This window comes from Salminus brasiliensis, chromosome 18 (assembly GCF_030463535.1).
Source record: "Salminus brasiliensis chromosome 18, fSalBra1.hap2, whole genome shotgun sequence".
NCBI lineage: Eukaryota > Metazoa > Chordata > Actinopteri > Characiformes > Bryconidae > Salminus > Salminus brasiliensis.
The window spans coordinates 28,949,642-28,970,193 of NC_132895.1; the positions used below are offsets into that span (position 1 = coordinate 28,949,642).

The following is a 20,552-nucleotide window of genomic DNA, read 5'->3' on the forward strand; positions in this document are numbered from 1 at the left end:
GGCCACTTTATTAGAAATAACTACTCTGTACTTCCAGACGAGAGTGGGTTTGTGGTCACTGATGAAAGGCAAGAGAACAGAAACTGTGGATCAGCAGATGGGCTACAGTCCCTAACTGTACGCCAGCAACAAGGAGGGGTTTCTGATAAAGTGGCTGGGGGAGTGTATGTTTGTACATGTGGCGATTACAGAGTCCTGAAAGGAGAGTTAGCGTTTAAAGGCCTGCATTGAGGTGTAGATGAATATATAGTTCAGTCCATCTACTGGCTTTGCTCACTGCAGTCGTACTGCAGATCTGCTCTAGGCTGTTTAGGTAGGTTGGGTGATGTTTGTGGAACCACAGTTTTCAAACAGTGTCAACGATTCTCAACCAGACTGAGATCTGGCTATTGTAGAACGTTCACTTTTGGTTGTTCAGCTACTCCTGTGTTGTGTGGCCTTGTGTTTGAGACCTCTGTCCTACTTGAAGGTGCACTTCACTTAGTCCCCATTAAGGAAACGCATCCCCACAACATGATGCTGCCACCAACATACTTCACTCAGTCCCTGCTACCAAAAAACATCCCCATAACATGATGCTGCCACCACCATACTTCACTCCGTCCCCACTGAGGAAAAGCATCTCCACAACATGATGCTGCCACCACCATACTTCACTCAGTCCCTGCTACCAAAAAACATCCCCATAACATGATGCTGCCACCACCATACTTCACTCCGTCCTTACTAAGAAAAAGCATCTCCACAACATGATACTGCCACCATCATACTTCACTCAGTCCCTGCTACCAAAAAACATCCCCATAACATGATGCTGCCACCACCATACTTCACTCACTCCTTACTAAGGAAAAGCATTCCCACAACATGATGCTGCCACCACCATACTTCACTCCGTCCCCACTGAGGAAAAGCATCCCGACAACATGGTGCTGCCACCACCATACTTTACTCAGTTCCTGCTGCCAAAAAGCATCCTCACAACAAGATGCTGCCACCACCATAATCAATCCGTCCCCACTGAGGAAAGGCATCCCCACAACATGATGCTGCCATTTCATAAGGTAAAAATGTTTTTTTCGGAGTGATTATAGATCATACGTATGAGTTCTAACTGAATATTGATTCTTTTTGAAGAATTTCTTTCAGTTGCACTGAGGCAGAATGCCTGGTTGTGACTGAAGAATTGTCCTCAGCCGTTAATGGAAATGCATAGTTTTATTGCTCAGAAAATGTCAGGTTAGCGGTATAGCAGCGTATAAATTAGCCTACCTTGTCAGATTAGCATGGGGAACTAGCTAACAGTAGTGTGGATAGTACCATTTTCATTATCATGAGAAAAGATGAGAAATTACTAGCTAGGTAATGTTACATTTTAATGATATCCAACTTTATTGGTTTAAATGTTGTGAGTGTTGTGTGAGTTGTAAAATCTTTGAACTTTTTCACATTGCCCAGCTTTTTAAATTGAGCTTTTTAATATAATATTTCTTCTTTGCATCAGATTGCTTAGGTGGAACAGTTCGGAAGTGCTGCACCTACTGACTTGGAACATGAACTGAGGGGCGAGTAAGGAACGACCTAATGCAGGGTAAAATATAACTTTTATATAGCATGTGATTGTGATTTTAATCATATCACACCCCCTTAGCACTGCTAGTTTTAGCGTTCAATTTTTACTATCATTGCTACTTTTAATTCTTACAAGCATTGTTGGTTTTAATTCTTATTAGCATTTAATTCTTACTATCATTGCTGGTTTTATTTCTTATTAGCATTGCTAGGATGAATTCTTACTAGCATTGCTACTTTTAATTCTTATTAGCATTTAATTCTTACTATCATTGCCAGTTTGAATTTTTACTACCTACTAAAAGTCAAAAGTAACTTTTAGTAAGTAGTACAAAATAAAGAAGTTCAAAGCTTCGTTAAAATAAATTTTTGGGAGACGTTTTTATACATAAATGTATGTACTTATTTATACAAATATATTTATGAATATATTTAAGCAGATGTATTTCTATATTACTGTGATGTTTACTGATATTCCGGGAAAAAACAAAATTTCTACATTTGACGGAATTTCCTTTCTACTTTTCTTTTCCTATTCAGCTTTTTTACAAAATGACCATTGCTGAACATAAGGCTTTAAGGCCAATTTACCATGTTTTACCACAGTCACAGGATTTGAAAAAGGTTTCAGTGTCAAATTGGAATGTTGATTCAATGAAGTTAATGTCGACACTCTGAGGTTGGTTTAACATCCATTCAGTAATTGATTTCTATCTGGAATTTTTAACCTTGTTGTCTTAACATTAGGTAACAAGGTAAACATAGTATTCAGATGAAATGACATAATAACTGCAGAGTAATTGTCTTAATGTAGGATCCCCACGCCAAGACGAATGTGATCCTGGATTGGTACAGCAGCTCTAGGCCATTCGTGGAATCTCAGCCGAAGCCTGGAAGCTTTAAACTGCGCTCTTCGTGCTGGCCTGTCCCCTGAGCAAGGATTTAATCCGGGACTGACACACACTGTCACAGGGGAATCCCCACTGACAGCGTAACTGAGCTGCACAATGTCTGAGAGCTTTTCGAGAGCTATATACAGTTTTTTTATGTTCCTTAAATAATCATATAAGAGGAAATCTGCCCCACATCTGAAGAAGAATTTAACCAGGTAAAGACCTGAAGAATGCAAAGTATATGTCCAAGAATCGTTCTAAATAAAAATATGTATTTGTATGTATTTTTAATATATTGTTTTATAGGTTCATGATGAAAAACAAGTTCCTTTTGTTAAAAAAGCAATTGGAGAATTTGGTCACTGTTTGAAAATATTACGAAAAAATATGATTAAAATTTCATTAAATTATTCACCGAAAAAACTTGCTTGCTAACGTTAGCTTTGTCATAACCTTCTACCGCTATTTACGGCATTTAGCAGACGCTCTTATCCAGAGCGACTTACAAGGTTACTCGTATTACAGAGGTGGGCCAAAGTAGTGTTAGGAGTCTTGCCCAAGGACTCTTATTGGTGTAGCGCAGCACAGTCACCCAGACCGGGAATCGAACCCCAGTCTCCCACATAGTGTTGTTGTAATGCAATGGTAGGTGGTGGTGTTATCTGTTGCGCCACACCAACCACACTATCTTAAAGTAAATTCCAAACATTAGCTTGCTATCTAAACATTGCTAACATTAGCTTTTTATAACTTGCTAATGTTACTTTATCATCAACTTCTTAACATTATCTTGATACACCATGCAAGCATTAGCTTGCTAACATTAGCAGCTTACATCAAGCTAATGTTAAGAGGTCAGACAGACTGACATTAGCAAGTTGTAGAAAGCTAACGTTAGCAACGTGTTAATAGCATGCTAAGGTTTGCAATTTACTTTCAGATAATGTTAGAAGGTTATGACAAACTAATATTAGCAAGTTAAGTTTACTTATAAAGGGAATGTATATAAGGATAATGTTAATGTTAAGTTATAGCAAGCCAATGTTAGCATAGCTAAGCAAATCCATAACTTGCTTTCATGAATAGAAATTAGCTCAGTTTCCCGCTATTTCCCAGTGTGTCGTCAGTCTTCCAAAGGCGCTTGCTTTCAGTGCTTCGCAGACAGGTTTAAGCCTAGTCTGGGACTACGGTTCAGTGGCTATTGTACATTGAATATTGTATGTTTTACAGGCCTTGTGTGTGTGTGTGTGTGTGTGTGTGTGTGTGTGTGTGTGTGTGTGTGCGTGTGCGCCTCTCTGTTCTTTATTCACTTCACTCTGCAGCTCCCAAAAAACTCAGGAACTCGTCATTATCTTCATCAGCGTTGGAAGAATTCCTCCCGCATGATATCAGATGGATGCTAACGAGCAGAAGCTCTGGTAATTATTACCCGCGGATTCCTGATAGAGAGCGTTAGGGCCGCGGGACGCGCCAGGAGGAAGGAAGCGGATGCCTCAGGAGCGTTCCACGCTGATAACTGTAAATATTTAATCTGGCCTGGCTGCGTTCGGCTGTTGTAATCTGGCGCACCGTATCGATGCAAGCGGGCCCAGCTACGAAAATCCAATCCACGCAGCTATCAGAAACCTAGACCGTCTCACAGCAGGCGTTTAATTCTGCACGGCTAATGTAGACACTTTATCAGCGTCGTTTTAGAGGTGTTTACATATCGTCTGGCTGTTGTTCTTTACATTGTGTCCGAACCTGATGACAGTGAATGGAACAATAGAAATGCTTTAATATGACTGGGGATGACATCTCAGTCCATTGACTTCCATTGGAAGTTAAGAAGGCTTTTACCTTCTCCTGTAAAGTTGCTGTTTTGGAGCTACGCGATTCTTTGGCCTGACTGTTAGAGTACTGTGCAAAGAGTTTAGGCACCTAATCACACCAGCAGCTAGTTTGGAGAACAGAGCTTGGGTCCAGATTTCTCCTGGACGCCCCCCCCCCCCCCCCAGCCAGCGCATGGTTATGTCCAGTTCCATCACCAGCTCAGTCTGAACTGCTTTTGACGCTTATTGAAGAGCACATAGTTATCTATCGCTACCGGGACGCATCCGTTCCATCGTCTTGCCGCGCTGTGCCGTACCAGAGACAGCAGTGGTCAGCCCGAAACGACTGAAATCCCTAGACTTCAAAGCTTAAAACAGCATGCGCTTCCGTTTCTTATTAGTTACATTAGCTTCGTAGCTCCAGCCTAAAACTGAGGACACCAAACGTGTCTTGGCTAAACGACCGCACTGGGAGTACGGGGGAGGGGGAGGGGGTTCTAATTCGATTAGACCAGTATAACGTGCGGACCGGACCCCCCGAGCAGGGCTGCAGATGAAGCGATAGCTGCGAACCACCTCAGATGACCTGAAGCTGGACGATGTCTGGGCGGGCCGGCTCAGTAGAGGCAGCAATATTCAATAGGTGAATAGCAGGGCGGCGGAGGTGGTGAGGTGGCTGTGAATGAACGCAGTTAGCGGATGAATGAAGGAATGAATGGAGCGACAGGTGTAACTCCCCAACCTTACAACTATTGTTCTGTTCATCACAGCCTTTTACACACCGTACACACCTCACAGCCCTGGCAGCCGGCCACGTGTGAGGGAGCAGCTTTCACCCTGTAAACAGAATACACACACAAACACACACACACTCACACACACGGAAATATTTATGTATAATAAACTGTATGTACTGTAACTACCTATATGTAATAATAATATTTCTCACATATTATATATATATATAAATAATGTACTACTATATACCATATAGAGGAAGCATACATATATATATATAAATGTGTGTGTGTGTGTGTGTGTATGCAATAGTAGTTATATCCCGTATGTACCTATATGTCTATCTATATGTACTAATAACATAGTCCATATGTGAAACTTTAGCAGAAGTGTGTGTGTGTGTGTGTGTGTGTGTGTGTGTGTGTGTGTGGCAGTCTTGTTGCTAGCTCTGTGTGTGTATGCATAAACACAGCAGAGGCAGAGGCTCTTTCACCGGCCGGCTGCCAACTTTTTTTCTCCCTCTTGTCGTCACACACACACACACACACACACACGCTCGCGCGCGCCCTGTGTTTTTTTCTCCGTTGCCGGGAGACAAGGGGGCGTGTCCGCCCTGGGTTTAAGAGGCGGAAGGGAAGCCCGGCGCAGTCAGCGCGAGCAGCAGCACGAGAGACACATACACACATACACGCACACAGAGAGCCATGGAGCGGTCCGTGTAGAGCTCCGCGCGCGCACACGGACTGGACACACACACACACACGCGCGCGCGTATGCACTCACTCACTCAGACACAGCGCGAGAGAGTTTATGGGATTTATACACTGAGCCGCGATGAGGTGAGTGTTCACCTATGTCTCTCTCTCTCTCTCTCTCTCTTTATTTTTATATAGATACAGAAATGCACATTAGGTGCTGTAAACGCCGGAGCACGTCTCTCTCTCTCTCTCTCTCTCTCTCTCTCTCTATTTTCTCTACCCATACCTTCTCTATCGACTCCTATTCTCTTACCCTCTCTTTCTACCTCTCTCTCTCTCTCTCTCCTTACATTAGTGTGACTCTTCACTCGATCCTTTCTCTCTACCTCTCTCTCTTTCTCTCTCTCTCTCTCTCTCTCTCTCTCTCTCTCTCTCTCTCTCTCTCTCTCTTTCTACCTCTCTCTCTCTCTCTCCATACATTACAGTGTGACTCTTCACTCTCTCTCTCTCCCTCCTTTCTCTTTCTCTCTCTCTCTTTACATTAGTGTGACTCTTCACTCTCGCTCCTTTCTCTTTCTCTCCTTTCTCTTTCTCTCACTCTCTCTCTCTCTCTCTCTCTCTCTCTCCATACATTACAGTGTGACTCTTCACTCTCTCTCTCTCTCTCTCTCTCTCTCTCTCTCTCCATACATTACAGTGTGACTCTTCACTCTCTCTCTCTCTCACTCTCTCTCTCTCTCCATACATTACAGTGTGACTCTTCACTCTCGCTCCTTTCTCTCTCCCTCCTTTCTCTTTCTCTCCTTTCTCTTTCTCTCACTCTCTCTCTCTCTCTCTCTCTCTCTCTCTCCATACATTACAGTGTGACTCTTCACTCTCTCTCTCTCTCACTCTCTCTCTCTCTCCTTACATTAGTGTGACTCTTCTCTCTCCCTCCTTTCTCTCTCCCTCCTTTCTCTTTCTCTCACTCTCTCTCTCTCTCTCTCTCTCAGTTCTGTTGGGGAAGTTATGGAGTGTTATAATGAACTGAACGTATAACTTCAGGTTGTAATACTAAACACTGCAAAACTGCACCTCTCTCTCTCTCTCTGTGTGTGTGTGTGTGTGTGTGTGTGTGTGTCTGTGCAGGCAGCCCCCAAATGATGTAGAGCGAGTGGCTCTGGGCGGTGCGCTCCTGCCCTCCATATCCACCTTCAGCAGCGGTGGCACACACACAGTGAGTACACACACACACATACACGCACACCCCAAACACTTCGCATTCAGGCTGCTTACAATGACCAAAGGAAGAGCGGCGACGTCACGTCAGTAAGATGACATAACAGCACTCCTGGCTGACCACCGCCTCCGGACAGAACTGTGAAGGTGTGGACCAACACCTTCATCTGCCAACCACCTCTTTCAGCTTCCAAGCCTCATCATTCAGTTTTTAATCTGAAGACTTGAAGACCGGTCTGATTTGTTCAGTATCCGCTATGAACTGTTGGACTGTATCCAGTGTGAGTTGCTGTATCCAGCATGTACTACAGTATTCAGCCTCCGCTGTGAACTGTTCACCAGCTACTAGGAATTATTCAGTAGTTACTATGATTGGCAGTATCCAGTATGAATTATTCAGTATCCACTATGAGTTGGTTAGTAATGGGTTAAAATATGAGCTTGTCCAGGTTGGTGATTCCTCTCTCTCTCTTTTTTATATCTCTATATTTCTCTCTCTCGTTTTGGACTAAGAGATGGAAGGAAGAGATGTCCCATTTGAAGCACCCGTGCCTCCCGTCCGGCGGCTCTGACCGCAACCTGCTGCCTGTCATGACCAAGAAAGAGCCGGAGGAGCTTGACCTGCTGGACTACGACTTCATCCTGTCCAACAGCATGCTCCAGCAGCAGCAGCAGCAGCAGCAGCAGAGCCACACACCCCAGCACCAGCAGGACGACGATGCGGCAGGCATGATCAGCCGCGCGCCGCCCACTTCCCCCGGGCCTTACCCGCCTTATCAGGGGGAGGCGCTGTACCCCATCCCGGACCTAAACGATGTGTCTCCGTCAGGTGGTTTCGTGGCCGAGCTGATGCGGCCCGAGCTGGATCCGGCATACCTGCAGCCGCCCGCCAGCCTCCACGGCAAGTTTGTGGTCAAGACCACCATGCATATGGACTACAGCCAGGGGGCGACGGTGAGCAAAGCTGGCGCCTCTTCCTCGGACCCTTCTGTGTTGTTTGCGTGCCACAGGATAAAGCAGGAGTGCCCCAGCAAGTGTGCTGTCGGCCGGCCCATGGACCCTCACGGCTTTGGCCACGCCCCGCCCTCCTCTTCCTCCTCGCTCTCCAGCCCAGAGGAGCACCATGCCTCTTCTCAGGCACTGGGACACCCGCTGGGGTTCCTCCCCACCCAGGGTTACTCGGCTTTCCATGCGCAGCCCCCTCCGCCCTCCTTGCAGTACCAAGGTCAGTCAAATCTGAGCGTTTACATTGTTTAAAAACCTGTAGAAGTCATAATGACAGTGATATTGTACATGGACATGGACAGTGATATTGTAGAGGTACAAGCACTTTTACTGTACCCTCAAAGGTACTACCTGGTCCTTAAAGGCGGGCAAAGCGGGCAAATACGAAACAGTCTTGATCCCTACTTAAAGGTACTTGAGGGTTCCACCTCAGTGAGAGTTTCATACCTTTTGTGTTCTAGTAATTATAAAATTTATAGTGGATACTGAATAATTTGTAGTGGAGACTGAATAATTCATGGCAAAAACTAAATCATTTTTAATAGTAGATACTAAATATTTCATATTGGACACAATTCATAGTGGATACTGAATAATTCCTAATATTCACTGAATAATTTATAGTAGATACTGAATAACTAGTAGTACACCATGCGTATGTATAGTAGATACTGAATAATTCATAGTAGATACTTAATAATTCATAGTGGATACTGAATAATTCTTGGTAGATACAGAATAATTCGTAGTGGTTAATGAATAATTCATTCCCAGTAGTAGTGGATAGTGGATACTGAACCATTCATAGTGGATACTGAATAATTCATAGTAGAGACTGAATAATTCATAGTAGATACTGAATAATTTATTGTAGATACTGAATAATTCATAGTGGAAATTAAATCATTCATACTCCACATTGGCACATTTGTGTCTACACTTGTAAGTAGTTGGTGCAAAGGTACATTTTTGTCCTCCAAGGTACAAGCAGGTACAATGTACCCACTGTACAGCAGATGTTTAACAAAATTCATTAAATTCCAAATTTGGCTTTGATAAAAGGTATGAAATAAAACAGCAACGTACTGTCAGATGTTCAGCCAGGACCAGCCAGAACATGTTCTATGTCATTTATCCTCATCATACCACATTTTTAAGCGTTCTTTAATGTAGGCACTGGTTCTGTACAACCCAATGCTTAAATTGTTTGTTGTCAGGCTTTTTTTTTTTTAGATTGGTGAAAAATGTTTTTAAATAGGACCTCAAAAATACAGCAATCAAAAATGGTAAAAAATGTAGTTATAGTATAGCCAAAGAACCCTTTGCAGTTGTATATAGAACTATATTTGTGTGGATATTGTAGTTTTTGGATGTGAAATGAATTAAAGGGCCCATATCCTATCATTAATAAACTTTCCACAATTCTTTGTTTAAAACGTGACGAATTTGTTTCTAAAGTTCGAAGAAAAATCTATATTTGACATTTCATTTTTTTGTTTTCTAAATGTGACAATTTTATTTTTCTAAAGTTTTTAAAACATTTGATGCAACGTTTTACAGACTTTTACCTAGCTACTGCTATAATAATAATAATAATTGCATATTATATTATATATAAAAATGCATTTTACTGCTTTCTAAGAAATTGTTTATGTAAGATGAACAAGAATGTATGAAAATAATTTTAATGAACAAAACAAAACAGACTCCTGTTGGCTGAACTGAAACGTAAATGACGTAACTGGATTCTGTTTTTTAGCAGTGATAACTGTAGATGTGACCCTCACACTGACCCTCCTCCCCTTCTCATCCTGCAGAGATGATGCCCCCAGCCGAGTGTCTTCCGGAGGAGCCAAAGCCCAAACGGGGCCGGCGCTCGTGGCCGAGGAAGCGGATAGCCACGCACACCTGTGACTATGCAGGCTGTGGGAAAACGTACACAAAGAGCTCCCACCTGAAGGCTCATCACCGGACACACACAGGTCAGTGACGCGTTGCCATCATGAGCCGACCCACAATACTAAATATACTATATCGTACAGCTACTCCTAACACGCAAAAAAATTTATGTAATCATAAACATCTGCTTAACATTATAACCTGATCTGTCATATTTAAAATTGAAAGGATATTATGAATCTAAAATCTCTGCCACATCAACTCTGCATCTGAAAAAGTCTGATTTGCTCTAAAACAATCTGATTTGTGTCACATTTAAGCAAACAAATCTTTTCTTTTGTCCTCTCAGCCGTGCAACATAAACAGTGTCATGTGAAATGTTGTATAAACGCAACCAAAATGTCCCAGTCTGATTTGATAGTTCAGATTGTTGTTTTTGCTTTGAAGGAATCCGATTTGTTTCACGTATAATTTTAAAAATCTGATTTGTTTCATATTTAATAAAAAAAAAAAATCAGATTTGTTTTTTTATTTAATATAAAAAATCTGATTTCTGTCGCATTGAATAAAAACAAAATCAGATTTTTGCTACCAGAGCTCTGTGACATGAACAAGGTCATGGGAAGTGTAGTATAAACGCAACCGAAATGATTGCCCCTAAAATCAGATTTGTTACACATTAATGCTAAAGTGTAAACAATGTAATAAACAGTGTAAACATCCACAAAACAGTTCAAATTCAATTCACTCTGTGCTCTTTAGTCATTTCTGGATTTTCTTTGTAAACTAGTGCTTAAAGAAAAAACTGATTTGTTTCACATTTGGGCAGAAAATTCAGATTTGTGCCTCCTCAGCACTGCGCTGTGAATAATCCCTAGTCTGTAGTAGTTCTACTCTAATCTCAGACTCATTAAAGCTGACTTGAGACTTGACCTGATCACCTCTGATTGGTCCTTTTCTCAGTTATTGTGACCTAAGAAGCCAGCTAGAAAATCTAGAACCAGCTTTTATTCTCCAATATTTTAAAATTGACTGCCAGCTCCTTATTCTTTCCCTCTCTCTTTATAGTAACACAGCGGAACCTGATCTGTACATGTGCTATCGGGGAGTAAAAGTCCACATTTGGCCAAGTTAAGGCTGAGGACCATGCTGGGTGATGCCCACAGTAACATGCTTCCTCAAAGTAAAGTGTAAAACCAAAACCAAAAACCCACATTTTGTGAAGATCATTCTCATTATGGTCAAGTAATCGAGTACTTGCAGAATAATTTGATGATTAATTGAGCAACTACTGATTATTTTCACAGTTAATCAAATCATTTTTAATGATTCATTGAGTTGGTTTCAGAATTTAATAAACTTTCTGATTACTGTGATGATTAGTCGAGTAATTACTGATTAAGACGATTACTCGAGCGGTCACTAATTATGTTGTCGATTAATCGAGTAATATACTGGTTGGTCTTACAACTAATTAAACAGTCTAACTGATTATTTGTGCCATTTAATCAAGTAATCTACTGATTATTTGATGACCGATCCATCAACCCTCTGATTACTGTGATGAATATTCTAGAAATGACTGGTTTCATTTGGCGATTAATCAAGCAATCCAGAATTATACTGCCGATTAATCGAGAAAACTACTGTTTGGCTTTACAACTAAATGAATAATCTCCTGATTATTTTTAGGCGATTAATGAAGTAATCTGAGGATTATTTGATGATTGATCCATTAACCTGCAGATTACTCTCAAATGTTTGAAGAAAAGCTGGAGCGCTGGAGCATGCTGGGCTCGTACTGATCAGTACACTGATTCCAGATCACTCTTATTCTGAGAGGTTAAACAAACGTGGGACCTGAACTATAATAACTAATACACCCCCAATAGCTGCGACAGCCGTAGGGATCAGACACCACTTTGTTAGTAAAGAGAGAAAGAGAGACCGAGAGCGCGAGAGCAGTTAGCAGGTGGTATTAGTTGGCATTTAAGCAGCAGGTTGATAGTGATCCCTCCTCAAACAAAAACCACATACACCATCAGTTTATTCTCCCATTCACTGGCGGACTGGATGGGCCACTTTTTCTGCAGCGTTGTTGTTATTGTGTCCGCCTGACCCCGCCCCCCCTCCCCCCAGGTATTTCTGGTTATGGCTGTATCACTGTGTTGTGATCTTCGCTTGTGTGTGTGTGTGTGTGTGTGTGTGTGTGTAGACGACCCGTATCCGTCATTAGGGTCAATGAAACTGCCTGAAATGAAATGACTCGCATGACCAGCTTAAACTTTTAGCTTTAACATGACCAGCTTTTTAAATTCTGTCTGAGTTAAAGCTGATGACCACACTGAGGGACAGTAACATGCTCACACACAGTGAGGAGCAAAACCCACTCCAAACAACACTAAGTATGACGTGTAATCGATTATCTACTGATTATTCTGATGAGGGTTTGGTTATTGACCCTTTAATCTCGTTATTATGGCGATTAATGAAGTAATCTACTGCTTTCTACTGTTTTGAATATTAATCCACTAAACTGCTGATTACTTTGATGGTTTATCAAGGCTTTTCTTGACGGTTCCTCAAAGCACCATAAGAGGCTCCTCCACAGTTTCAAACTGAAGAACATATTGAAGTGATCTGATTACAAAATCTGTTCACACCCCTCTCAGTCATATTAAATATCAAAAATGATAAAAAGTCAAAACGCTTGTCGGCAACTTGAGCAGTGTAACGTCGTGTAGTATGAGCATTGCTAAAACAGCTCCGATGTCACTTGAAAGATCAGATTTTTGTGTTTCCCTGCTCTGAAAAACAGAACTAATGCTGCTGCAAATAAATAACATAAACAAAGTAATGTTGTGCATAATGTGAGCAAAATTGACAACAGAATTTTGTTTTTCACTGATTTCTGGATCAGAAATATCAGACCTGTGTTACTTTAAGGTTCAAAGGTCAGATTTATTCCATCGCAGTGTGAAGAAAGCAATGTGGTGTGTAATATGAACACAGCCAAACTGACTCGGATGTGATCAGACATTTGTGTTTTATGCTTCAAAAAATCGGATTTGTACCCAAATTAAAGCAAAACAAAAAACTGGTTTCATTAATACTGTAATGTGAACGTGAACAAAGTGGCATGATTGTGATCTTTGCTTTGAAATCTCAAATATATTAATATTTTTGTGCTACGTGTTGTTAAGTGCATTATTTATAAATTGTATTACTCCAGATTTGTGCCACAACAAAGAGGTAATGTGAACACAGCTAAAACGACTGGAATGTAATTTGAAAGATAATTTTTTAAAAAAAATCTGAATGATATCAGTTTTAATTCTATAATTCTATTATAGAATTAAAAATATACACAGAATTATATCACAGGAGTTGATGCTGTAATGTGAACACAGGCAAACTGGATTAAAATTCACAGTTGTGTTTTTACGGATTGTCATTTGTCTGCTGTAAAGCTTTTTAATCTGTGTCAGAATTGAGCCACTTTAACCTGAATGTAGTCTGTATCCTCGGGCTAGAAGACTTACCATTGTGTGTGTGTGTGTGCAGGAGAGAAGCCATATCACTGTGACTGGGAGGGCTGTGGCTGGAAGTTTGCTCGCTCCGATGAGCTCACGCGCCACTACAGGAAGCACACGGGCCACCGCCCCTTCCAGTGCCAGAAGTGCGACAGGGCCTTCTCCCGCTCGGACCATCTCGCCCTGCACATGAAGCGCCACCTATAGCCCGCGGACCGGAATTGGAGCAGGAAGGGAAGCAGATACTGTACGGGGACGTTTATACCCCAGACCATGCGTTGCCTTTGAGTGAAAGTCAACAAAAAAAAAAAGAAAAAGCAGACGCTCCACACGACGAGCCGTGTTGTCCACGGCAAACCGACTCTTTTGTCTTTTAAGTCATTTATTTGTGTGTCGTTGTCATCGCTGTCGTCTTCCAACACAAAATGACGATGCGGAGCAACCCCCGCGATGCATCCGACCAATCTGGGAAAGTTACTGGAAGAGCGCCGCCCCCGCCCCCAGAAGCGTGAGGCGCAGAGGAACCCAATCAGACTGGAAATCTATAAACATCAGGGATATATGTGGGATCAATACGAGAAGCGAGGCGCGCTAAGCTAAATAAATAGATCAATAAAAACGAGGCCTTTGACTCGAACGCTCCAGCGTTCGCTGCAGAAGAAGAGAAGCAAACAAAAAGACTGTCTGAATCTGTTTCTCTAAATCGCTCGTTTCAGGCCAAGCATTTCAGGTACAGCAGTTCCACAGCGTGTTACAGGATGGTGCTCCGTATATCCAGGTGGTTTTTTATATATATAAATATATATGAAGGTACCAAAGACGACGCCAGATGGAAACCGAATCTGGGAAGTTTCTTGGGAACCTTTTTCTTTTTGTTTTTAAATCAGGGGATACCGCTCAGCTTCTCCTTGGTGATGGCAATCCTATCTGCACTGTGGCTGTTAGGTGCAATAATTTTGATATATAAAATAAGTCGTTCATATTTTTGTATGAAACCAAAAAACAAAAAACCTGAACAAAGTTTTTTTTTTTTGTTTGTTTGTTTGTTTGTTTGTTTTTGTTTATAGTCAAATTAATGTAATATAATCTTAGGTTTGTACATTTGTAAATATTTTTTTCGTATTTTTTTGTATTTTATGTATGAATACAATACTGTATAAACAAATAAAAATGTATTTCAGATGACTTTTAATAATAGTCTTATTTTTACACATTTTGACCACGTCGTCATTTGGGCTTATATAAATAGCAATACTAATAAATAGGGATCCGATCTGAGTCTCTTAATGCTTACTATCGGACAATACCGATCCGATCAGCCCCACAACCTAGGAAGATGTGTTAAAAATAACAGTAAGCAGCAATAAAATCACGGTTTTAGTATCAGTTTCTTTAATCAGACCAAAATCTAATCTCATCTACTTTGCTTGGAGCAACTTTTAAACGACTATAGTGTTTAATATCTTACAGTCCAATCTGACTGGCCTACCTGACCATTCAGCTCCCAGTTCCTTTACAACTCTGCAGTCTAATCACTTAGTCTGTGTGCATTAGCATTAGCCTCCTCCTCGGCCAGTAGAACAGCAAATATCATTTGCCCCATCAAACTCAACTAGATTTGATTACCGTCATATCTAAAGTATGTCTGATGGGAAACATCAGCTGTTATGAAACTATATGGGTGGTCATAGTTGGACCATTAAGTGAAGCTACCTCCACCATGTTTGGAGGCGGTACTCTAGCCTGGCTAGCTCTCTCTGTGAGCCGTTGATCTGCTTCAAAATGGTGCTCTATTATAACCATCAAGATTCAGATGGGTAAAGGAAATGCCCATATTTGCAGCCCGTAATATTAAAACCTTGAAATATTGTATTCAGGAGATTGGCTAACTCCAGTGTTTTTACTTACTAGTGGGCACTTGTATCACTTTAGCAAAAAATTTAGGACTACACAACTAGCTAGCATTAACCGAAAAGAGGTGCAGAGCACTGTGCTTAAACCTTATCTAGCTAATTAGCAAATGCTAATACTAATGAATCCTTAGTCCTGTGTTTGGCTCCATTCTGTTGAGCTGGTTTAGCTGCTAGCTGGTTTCAGAAGGCCTGAGCTGGTCTTTAATGGGGGTGATTCAGGTGAAAACATGCCCTACACTGGTAAATCAGCTTGTTAAGCTAGGTAACTTGCTTAGCTTTCGAGCAGTATCGTGTATATAGTGTATGTTTTTATTGGTTTGATGGACTAGCTGGTCTATGCTTGATCATAGCAGTTTACTACCTTTGTTAGGTTGGAGCAGCTAAGCCATTAAACCTAAACGAAAGCATAACCTATGCTAGTCAAGAGCTAAGCTCATTCAGACAGCTTACATAGCTTGTTTTTTTTTTTTTTTTAGGCTGTTCATCACAATTTTCACTTTGGAGCTTTTATTCTATGCCAAAACGGGTTTAACAAACCGAACCAACTCAGATCCTACGGGGCTTCATTCTAATTTTCCATTGCACTTTACGTGGTGCAGCCGTTACATCCCTGCGCCTCGGGCAGTTTCAGCCTTGTAGTTTCTATGATGGTAGTTGCTGGATGCACCTAGAAGTTCCACAATGCAGGTCTACAAGTTACTCAATACTTTTACCCAAGGGTGCCTTTTAACACCCGTTTGCATTTGCATAGAATTTCCATGCCTTTCTTCACAATCAAATTAGCAATTTTCTTTTGTTTTGGAAACATCAGACTAAAACACTGCATTTAATAACAAATCAAGTCTTTAAAAAAAACCAAACTTTTAATCACATGGTTCAGGACGTGCTCTCGCAGAACTTAGGGCAGGTTTAAAACTGTGGACATGGACATGAACGGGTTAAAGACGCGCATAACTCTGTCCAGAGAAACACGTTGGAACCCACATCAGATCACAGAACGACACCCCTGCTAATAATGGAGGCGCCGCCTGAGGCCAAGTGAGAGTTTCCGCCTTGAAAAAAGAGGGAAAAAAAGGTTCTTCTGAAGTCCCGTATCTATGGAGCCTCCTTTCACCTGTCAGGCTGAAAAATACAGAAGGTCCCTTTTGGCCCCTGTTCAGCTGCAACATCATACTTGACTTGTACACAACTGCTTTCCAGCCTCTGTATTTCTTACATTTAAACAGGACTGTTCTTTTAAGATTAGCATATGCAAGTGAGCTCTGTTTTGATTGGCTGACCTGCATTTTGCCTCGTTTGAAAAGCAGGCCTGGCTGAAACACTCCTTATAACTTCCATTCCAGTGTGAATGAATGGTTGGGGCTAAATGGCTCATTCATGGCGAACTAAGAAGAATGAACTGGTTAGCCCCGCCCACTCATGCTTAATAGGGACTAATGGATGGAACTAAATTGCTATTTCAGGCAGAATGGGCATATATTATCTGTTTGGCCCCGCCCACCAATCCTAGATGGGCGTAAATAGGCTGGGCTAAACTGCTATTTCACCCTGAATAGGCACAATTGCACAGAAGTAAACTGCCAATTTGTGTTGAACTGGTGTGAATGAGCTATTTAGGCCCGCCCACTCACCCTGGATGAGAAATGAATGAAAAATGGGCGGGGCTAAACTGCTAACCTACCCTGAACAGGCACAAACGGGCTGGACTAAAGTGCTAATTTGAGCTATTTAGGCCCGCCTCCTCATGCTGGATGGGAATTAATGGGCGGGTCTAAACTCCTCACAGGTGAGTACCCATATGTATGCCCTTGTTTTGTGTTTTTTTGTGACAGATTTTGTAGCTTAGTTTTGACATATGAAATTGATGAGCTGGAGATCGTTGGAGTGCTTTTCTACAACATCAAATTTTCTGCAAATCAAGGGTGATATATGGACTATTTTGAGCTAGAAGCCAAGTTTAGCCGATCATGCTAATCATGCTGATCATGCTAGGCCCTTTAACTCACACATTCGAGCACTCTGGACTCCACTCAAAGTGAAGTGTAATTGGCTTGCTGTTGGATTCATTTCATCAACTGGCGCCGATGCCAAACGTGCTCATTAGCAGTCATTTGCTGTGTTTCTCTCATCCAAGCCGCCGATTGCGTTTGATTAGCAACGCCCTTTAGCTTAGTTTTCAACAGCGCATGGGCCTCTTTCACAGCTGGCGTTAGCATCAGGCCTTGGGGTGATCAGCACTCAGCAGAGGTGTGAACTACAAAGCGTTTGAAGTGATGATACAGGGCATCCCCACAGCTTTTCCAAAATTCTCTGCGTAACTCGTAACTGGTTGAGAGTGGTCGAGATGAACACGTTCAGAGTGGGATTGGAGTGAAACTTTACAGCCACTTGATTTACTATCCCAACCCACCAGTAAACCTCAACGTGTCTTCGCAATTTTTTACATGCTATGCTGATGATGGTAAAATCAAGAAAACCAGAGGTCTCTAGAAACTGAGCGTTTCACACCAAACCCACTTGAGTCACTTAGTTCACATCTTTGCCTTTTAACTGGGCAGAGAAATTTAAGTGAAAAAGTGGTGGAGTTACCCTTTAACATAGTGACAGGGGGAAATACCCTTCAGAGATGCCGTAGAGGTCAAATAAGGTCAGGCTGAATTGTGCAGCAGGTCCTCATTGCCATACATGTTCCCGAAGCTCTGAAGGAGATCCGAGTGATCGTGTAACAGCACATCCCATAGACACACTGGACCCTGTCCACACCTGTGCTTACCTGTGCTACCTGCTTATGATCGGACCAACATGGAAAAGGAGTCCTAAGCTTCTGAGCATGACATCTAACCGATCGGTGCTGATTAATAACGAAATGTACTATAAATCTCCTATCTATTTGAGCTGCTTAGCATTCCTATGTTTCCCCTTCTCAAACCCCTGCATTTGAACTTGCTTCTGTCCGTGTGCTAAACCATGTAACCAGTGCTTTTCAAGGCAATAGACAGGCTGTGAATCTGTGTAATAGGCCTCTGCCTGCTTAGTCAGCTTCTCCCTATACAAATGCAGTCAGCAGCGCCACCTGCTGGATCCTGTCGGTGCTACAACAACAGATCCACTGTAAGTTTTTATAGTAATTCACTAGTACAAAAACAAAAAAGGGGGGTTAAATTTCTTCTCCATTAATCGTTAGAAGAATTAGGAATTAAGAAGAATTATGATAAAATGATTTTTATCTAGTCTCACTTTTACAAAAAAAAAATATATATATGAATCTGGCAGTTGTTGTTTTTATTTCTTTTTTGATTTATTATTTTTTGTCTTTTCACAAATAATTTACTTATTTCACATTGATTTCGATTGAAAATTACGTTTTTTGCGGGTAGTGTTCGCGCAGCCCAACCACTGGGAGACCGCCCGGGTCAGCGCTACAACACAGGCAGCGGGTTAATTAGCAGCATTACCTGAGGAGGCCCCGGCGAATTAGCCAGCTAGCACTAGCACTAGCACTAGCTAACTAGAGTTGGGTAAACCGCCCTGGAGGCACGACTAACAGTAACTACTCAGTAGATTTAGCTGCATAAAATAAAAAACGAGCCGTATTTCTTACTTTTAAGTGAATCTAATAAACGTAGGATTTATTTCCAGCTATATTATACAAACATTTTCCTCAGACCGACGCGGTTAGCCGACGTTAGCGAGCGAGCGAGCTAGCGCTACCGTGTTTGTTCGCACTGTTGTGGTGAAAGGAAGCTATTTGTTGCCTATTTTCTTACATTTGTCACTTTATAAGTATAAAGTAGCTTATTTATAAGTAGATGTTAACATTAAAGTGTTGTAGGCAGCTCATTAGCTTACCAGCATATTATGCTACTTCAATTACCTAGCTAGCTAGTGCTAGCCAGCTAGCTAGCTAGCAAAACAAATTAGGCTAGACTAGTTAGCACTAGCTTTGCTGTGTAGAGGAGAAAACACTTGTTTGTGCCTGTAAAAGTGTCATTTCTCAATTTCTCATCTTTTCTTTACAGATTGGAACAAGGTTTTGGACATTTCCTGCATGTAAGTACTATTTTCTTGTTTTTGAGAGGCTAAAAATGTCTAAATTAGCAATATGGTTCTAGCTAGTTTTGGGGGCATCTCTTTATATCTCCCCAATAAACCTTTTTTATTATTATTTTTTCTAAAATATATATTTTTTTATTTTTAAATCTTTACTAAACAAGCTTTCAATGCTCATACAAATTGAATAACTTTCACTATGAACGATGCAAAATTTACATCCAAAATATGAACTAAATGACTTTCACCTTCACCTCCTCACACATTCACACATCAACTGGAATGAACAGTCTAATTTTTTAGTTTTCTGTGCTTACTCTATTAAGTTCTAACACAAACTGCATAGAATATGTTTCTGTAGCTATATGTAATTTCAGGGGTGAGAGAGATTCGCTTTATGTCCGTCCTAAAGTTCTGTTCAACTCTGTTCCTGGTTTAAAACTTTTAACGATAACAAAGTTTACGAGGAGTCAGATCTTGCCGTACATGCCAGATAATCCTACTGCAGCGCTCACTATATTCCTGGCTGTCCTCCGTTTATTCTCTCCGAGGTCTTCATGTCTCTGAAGGCTACAAACTACATGGAGTTTTGTTCCCAAACAGCCATAATAAAACACTACCTCCACCATGTTTATTTTTTGCGTTTTCCAAACAGATTGCTATACAACCAAACACTATAGGTCCTAAACAATCCAGTAAAACTCTGCACAAATAAGCCTTAAGAAGTTAGCATGACTGCCTGAACTTGGCTTTTTGCTCAAAATAGTCTATATTTCTGTTAAATGAAATATTATTATTAAATATAATTTAATCACAAAGTGATACGTAATAGAAAAGCAGCTTCTTTAGCTTCTCAAACACGATTTTGACAAGCTTGCCTTTAAGCACAGTTGCTTGCAGGTTTGCACGGTGCAAGTTTGGCCTGTGCAGAGTTTAGAGACGGTCTCAGATCTTGATTAACAAAACATGGAATTAGGAACAGTCAGCTGAATGAATTTCCATGCTTTATACCTTCTGGTCTCCTTTTAGCTCGAGTGATGCACAGTGCATTATTGCTTAGACAGTCATCATGGGGGACTCATAAGAAGGAAAGCCGAGCTGTGACTGACACAAACTGTAGCTTAAATACAGTACGGGCGCAAGTCCTCGGAGGGATGGCCGACCTGAAAATGCGTTTAATGATTGGAACGATGTGTAGAAACCGCGTGGCTAAAAATACACT

At 41.3% G+C, this 20,552-nt stretch overlaps 1 protein-coding gene across 2 annotated transcripts; it reads left to right on the top strand.

Annotated features, from left to right (window-relative positions):
- The first annotated feature begins 5,677 nt into the window (after window positions 1-5,677).
- On the top strand, window positions 5,678-14,462 carry klf4 (Kruppel like factor 4). 2 transcript variants are annotated; one of them, XM_072661423.1, is made up of 5 exons: window positions 5,678-5,853; window positions 6,841-6,928; window positions 7,444-8,155; window positions 9,753-9,917; window positions 13,399-14,462. In XM_072661423.1, the coding sequence occupies exons 1-5, from the start codon at window positions 5,849-5,851 to the stop codon at window positions 13,572-13,574; spliced, it is 1,146 nt and encodes a 381-aa protein (XP_072517524.1). In that variant the 5' UTR covers window positions 5,678-5,848; the 3' UTR covers window positions 13,575-14,462. The 2 variants fall into 2 exon arrangements, with proteins under 2 accessions (XP_072517524.1, XP_072517525.1); XM_072661424.1 differs by lacking the exon at window positions 5,678-5,853 and having other exon boundaries at window positions 7,446-8,155.
- Window positions 14,463-20,552: the final 6,090 nt, after the last annotated feature.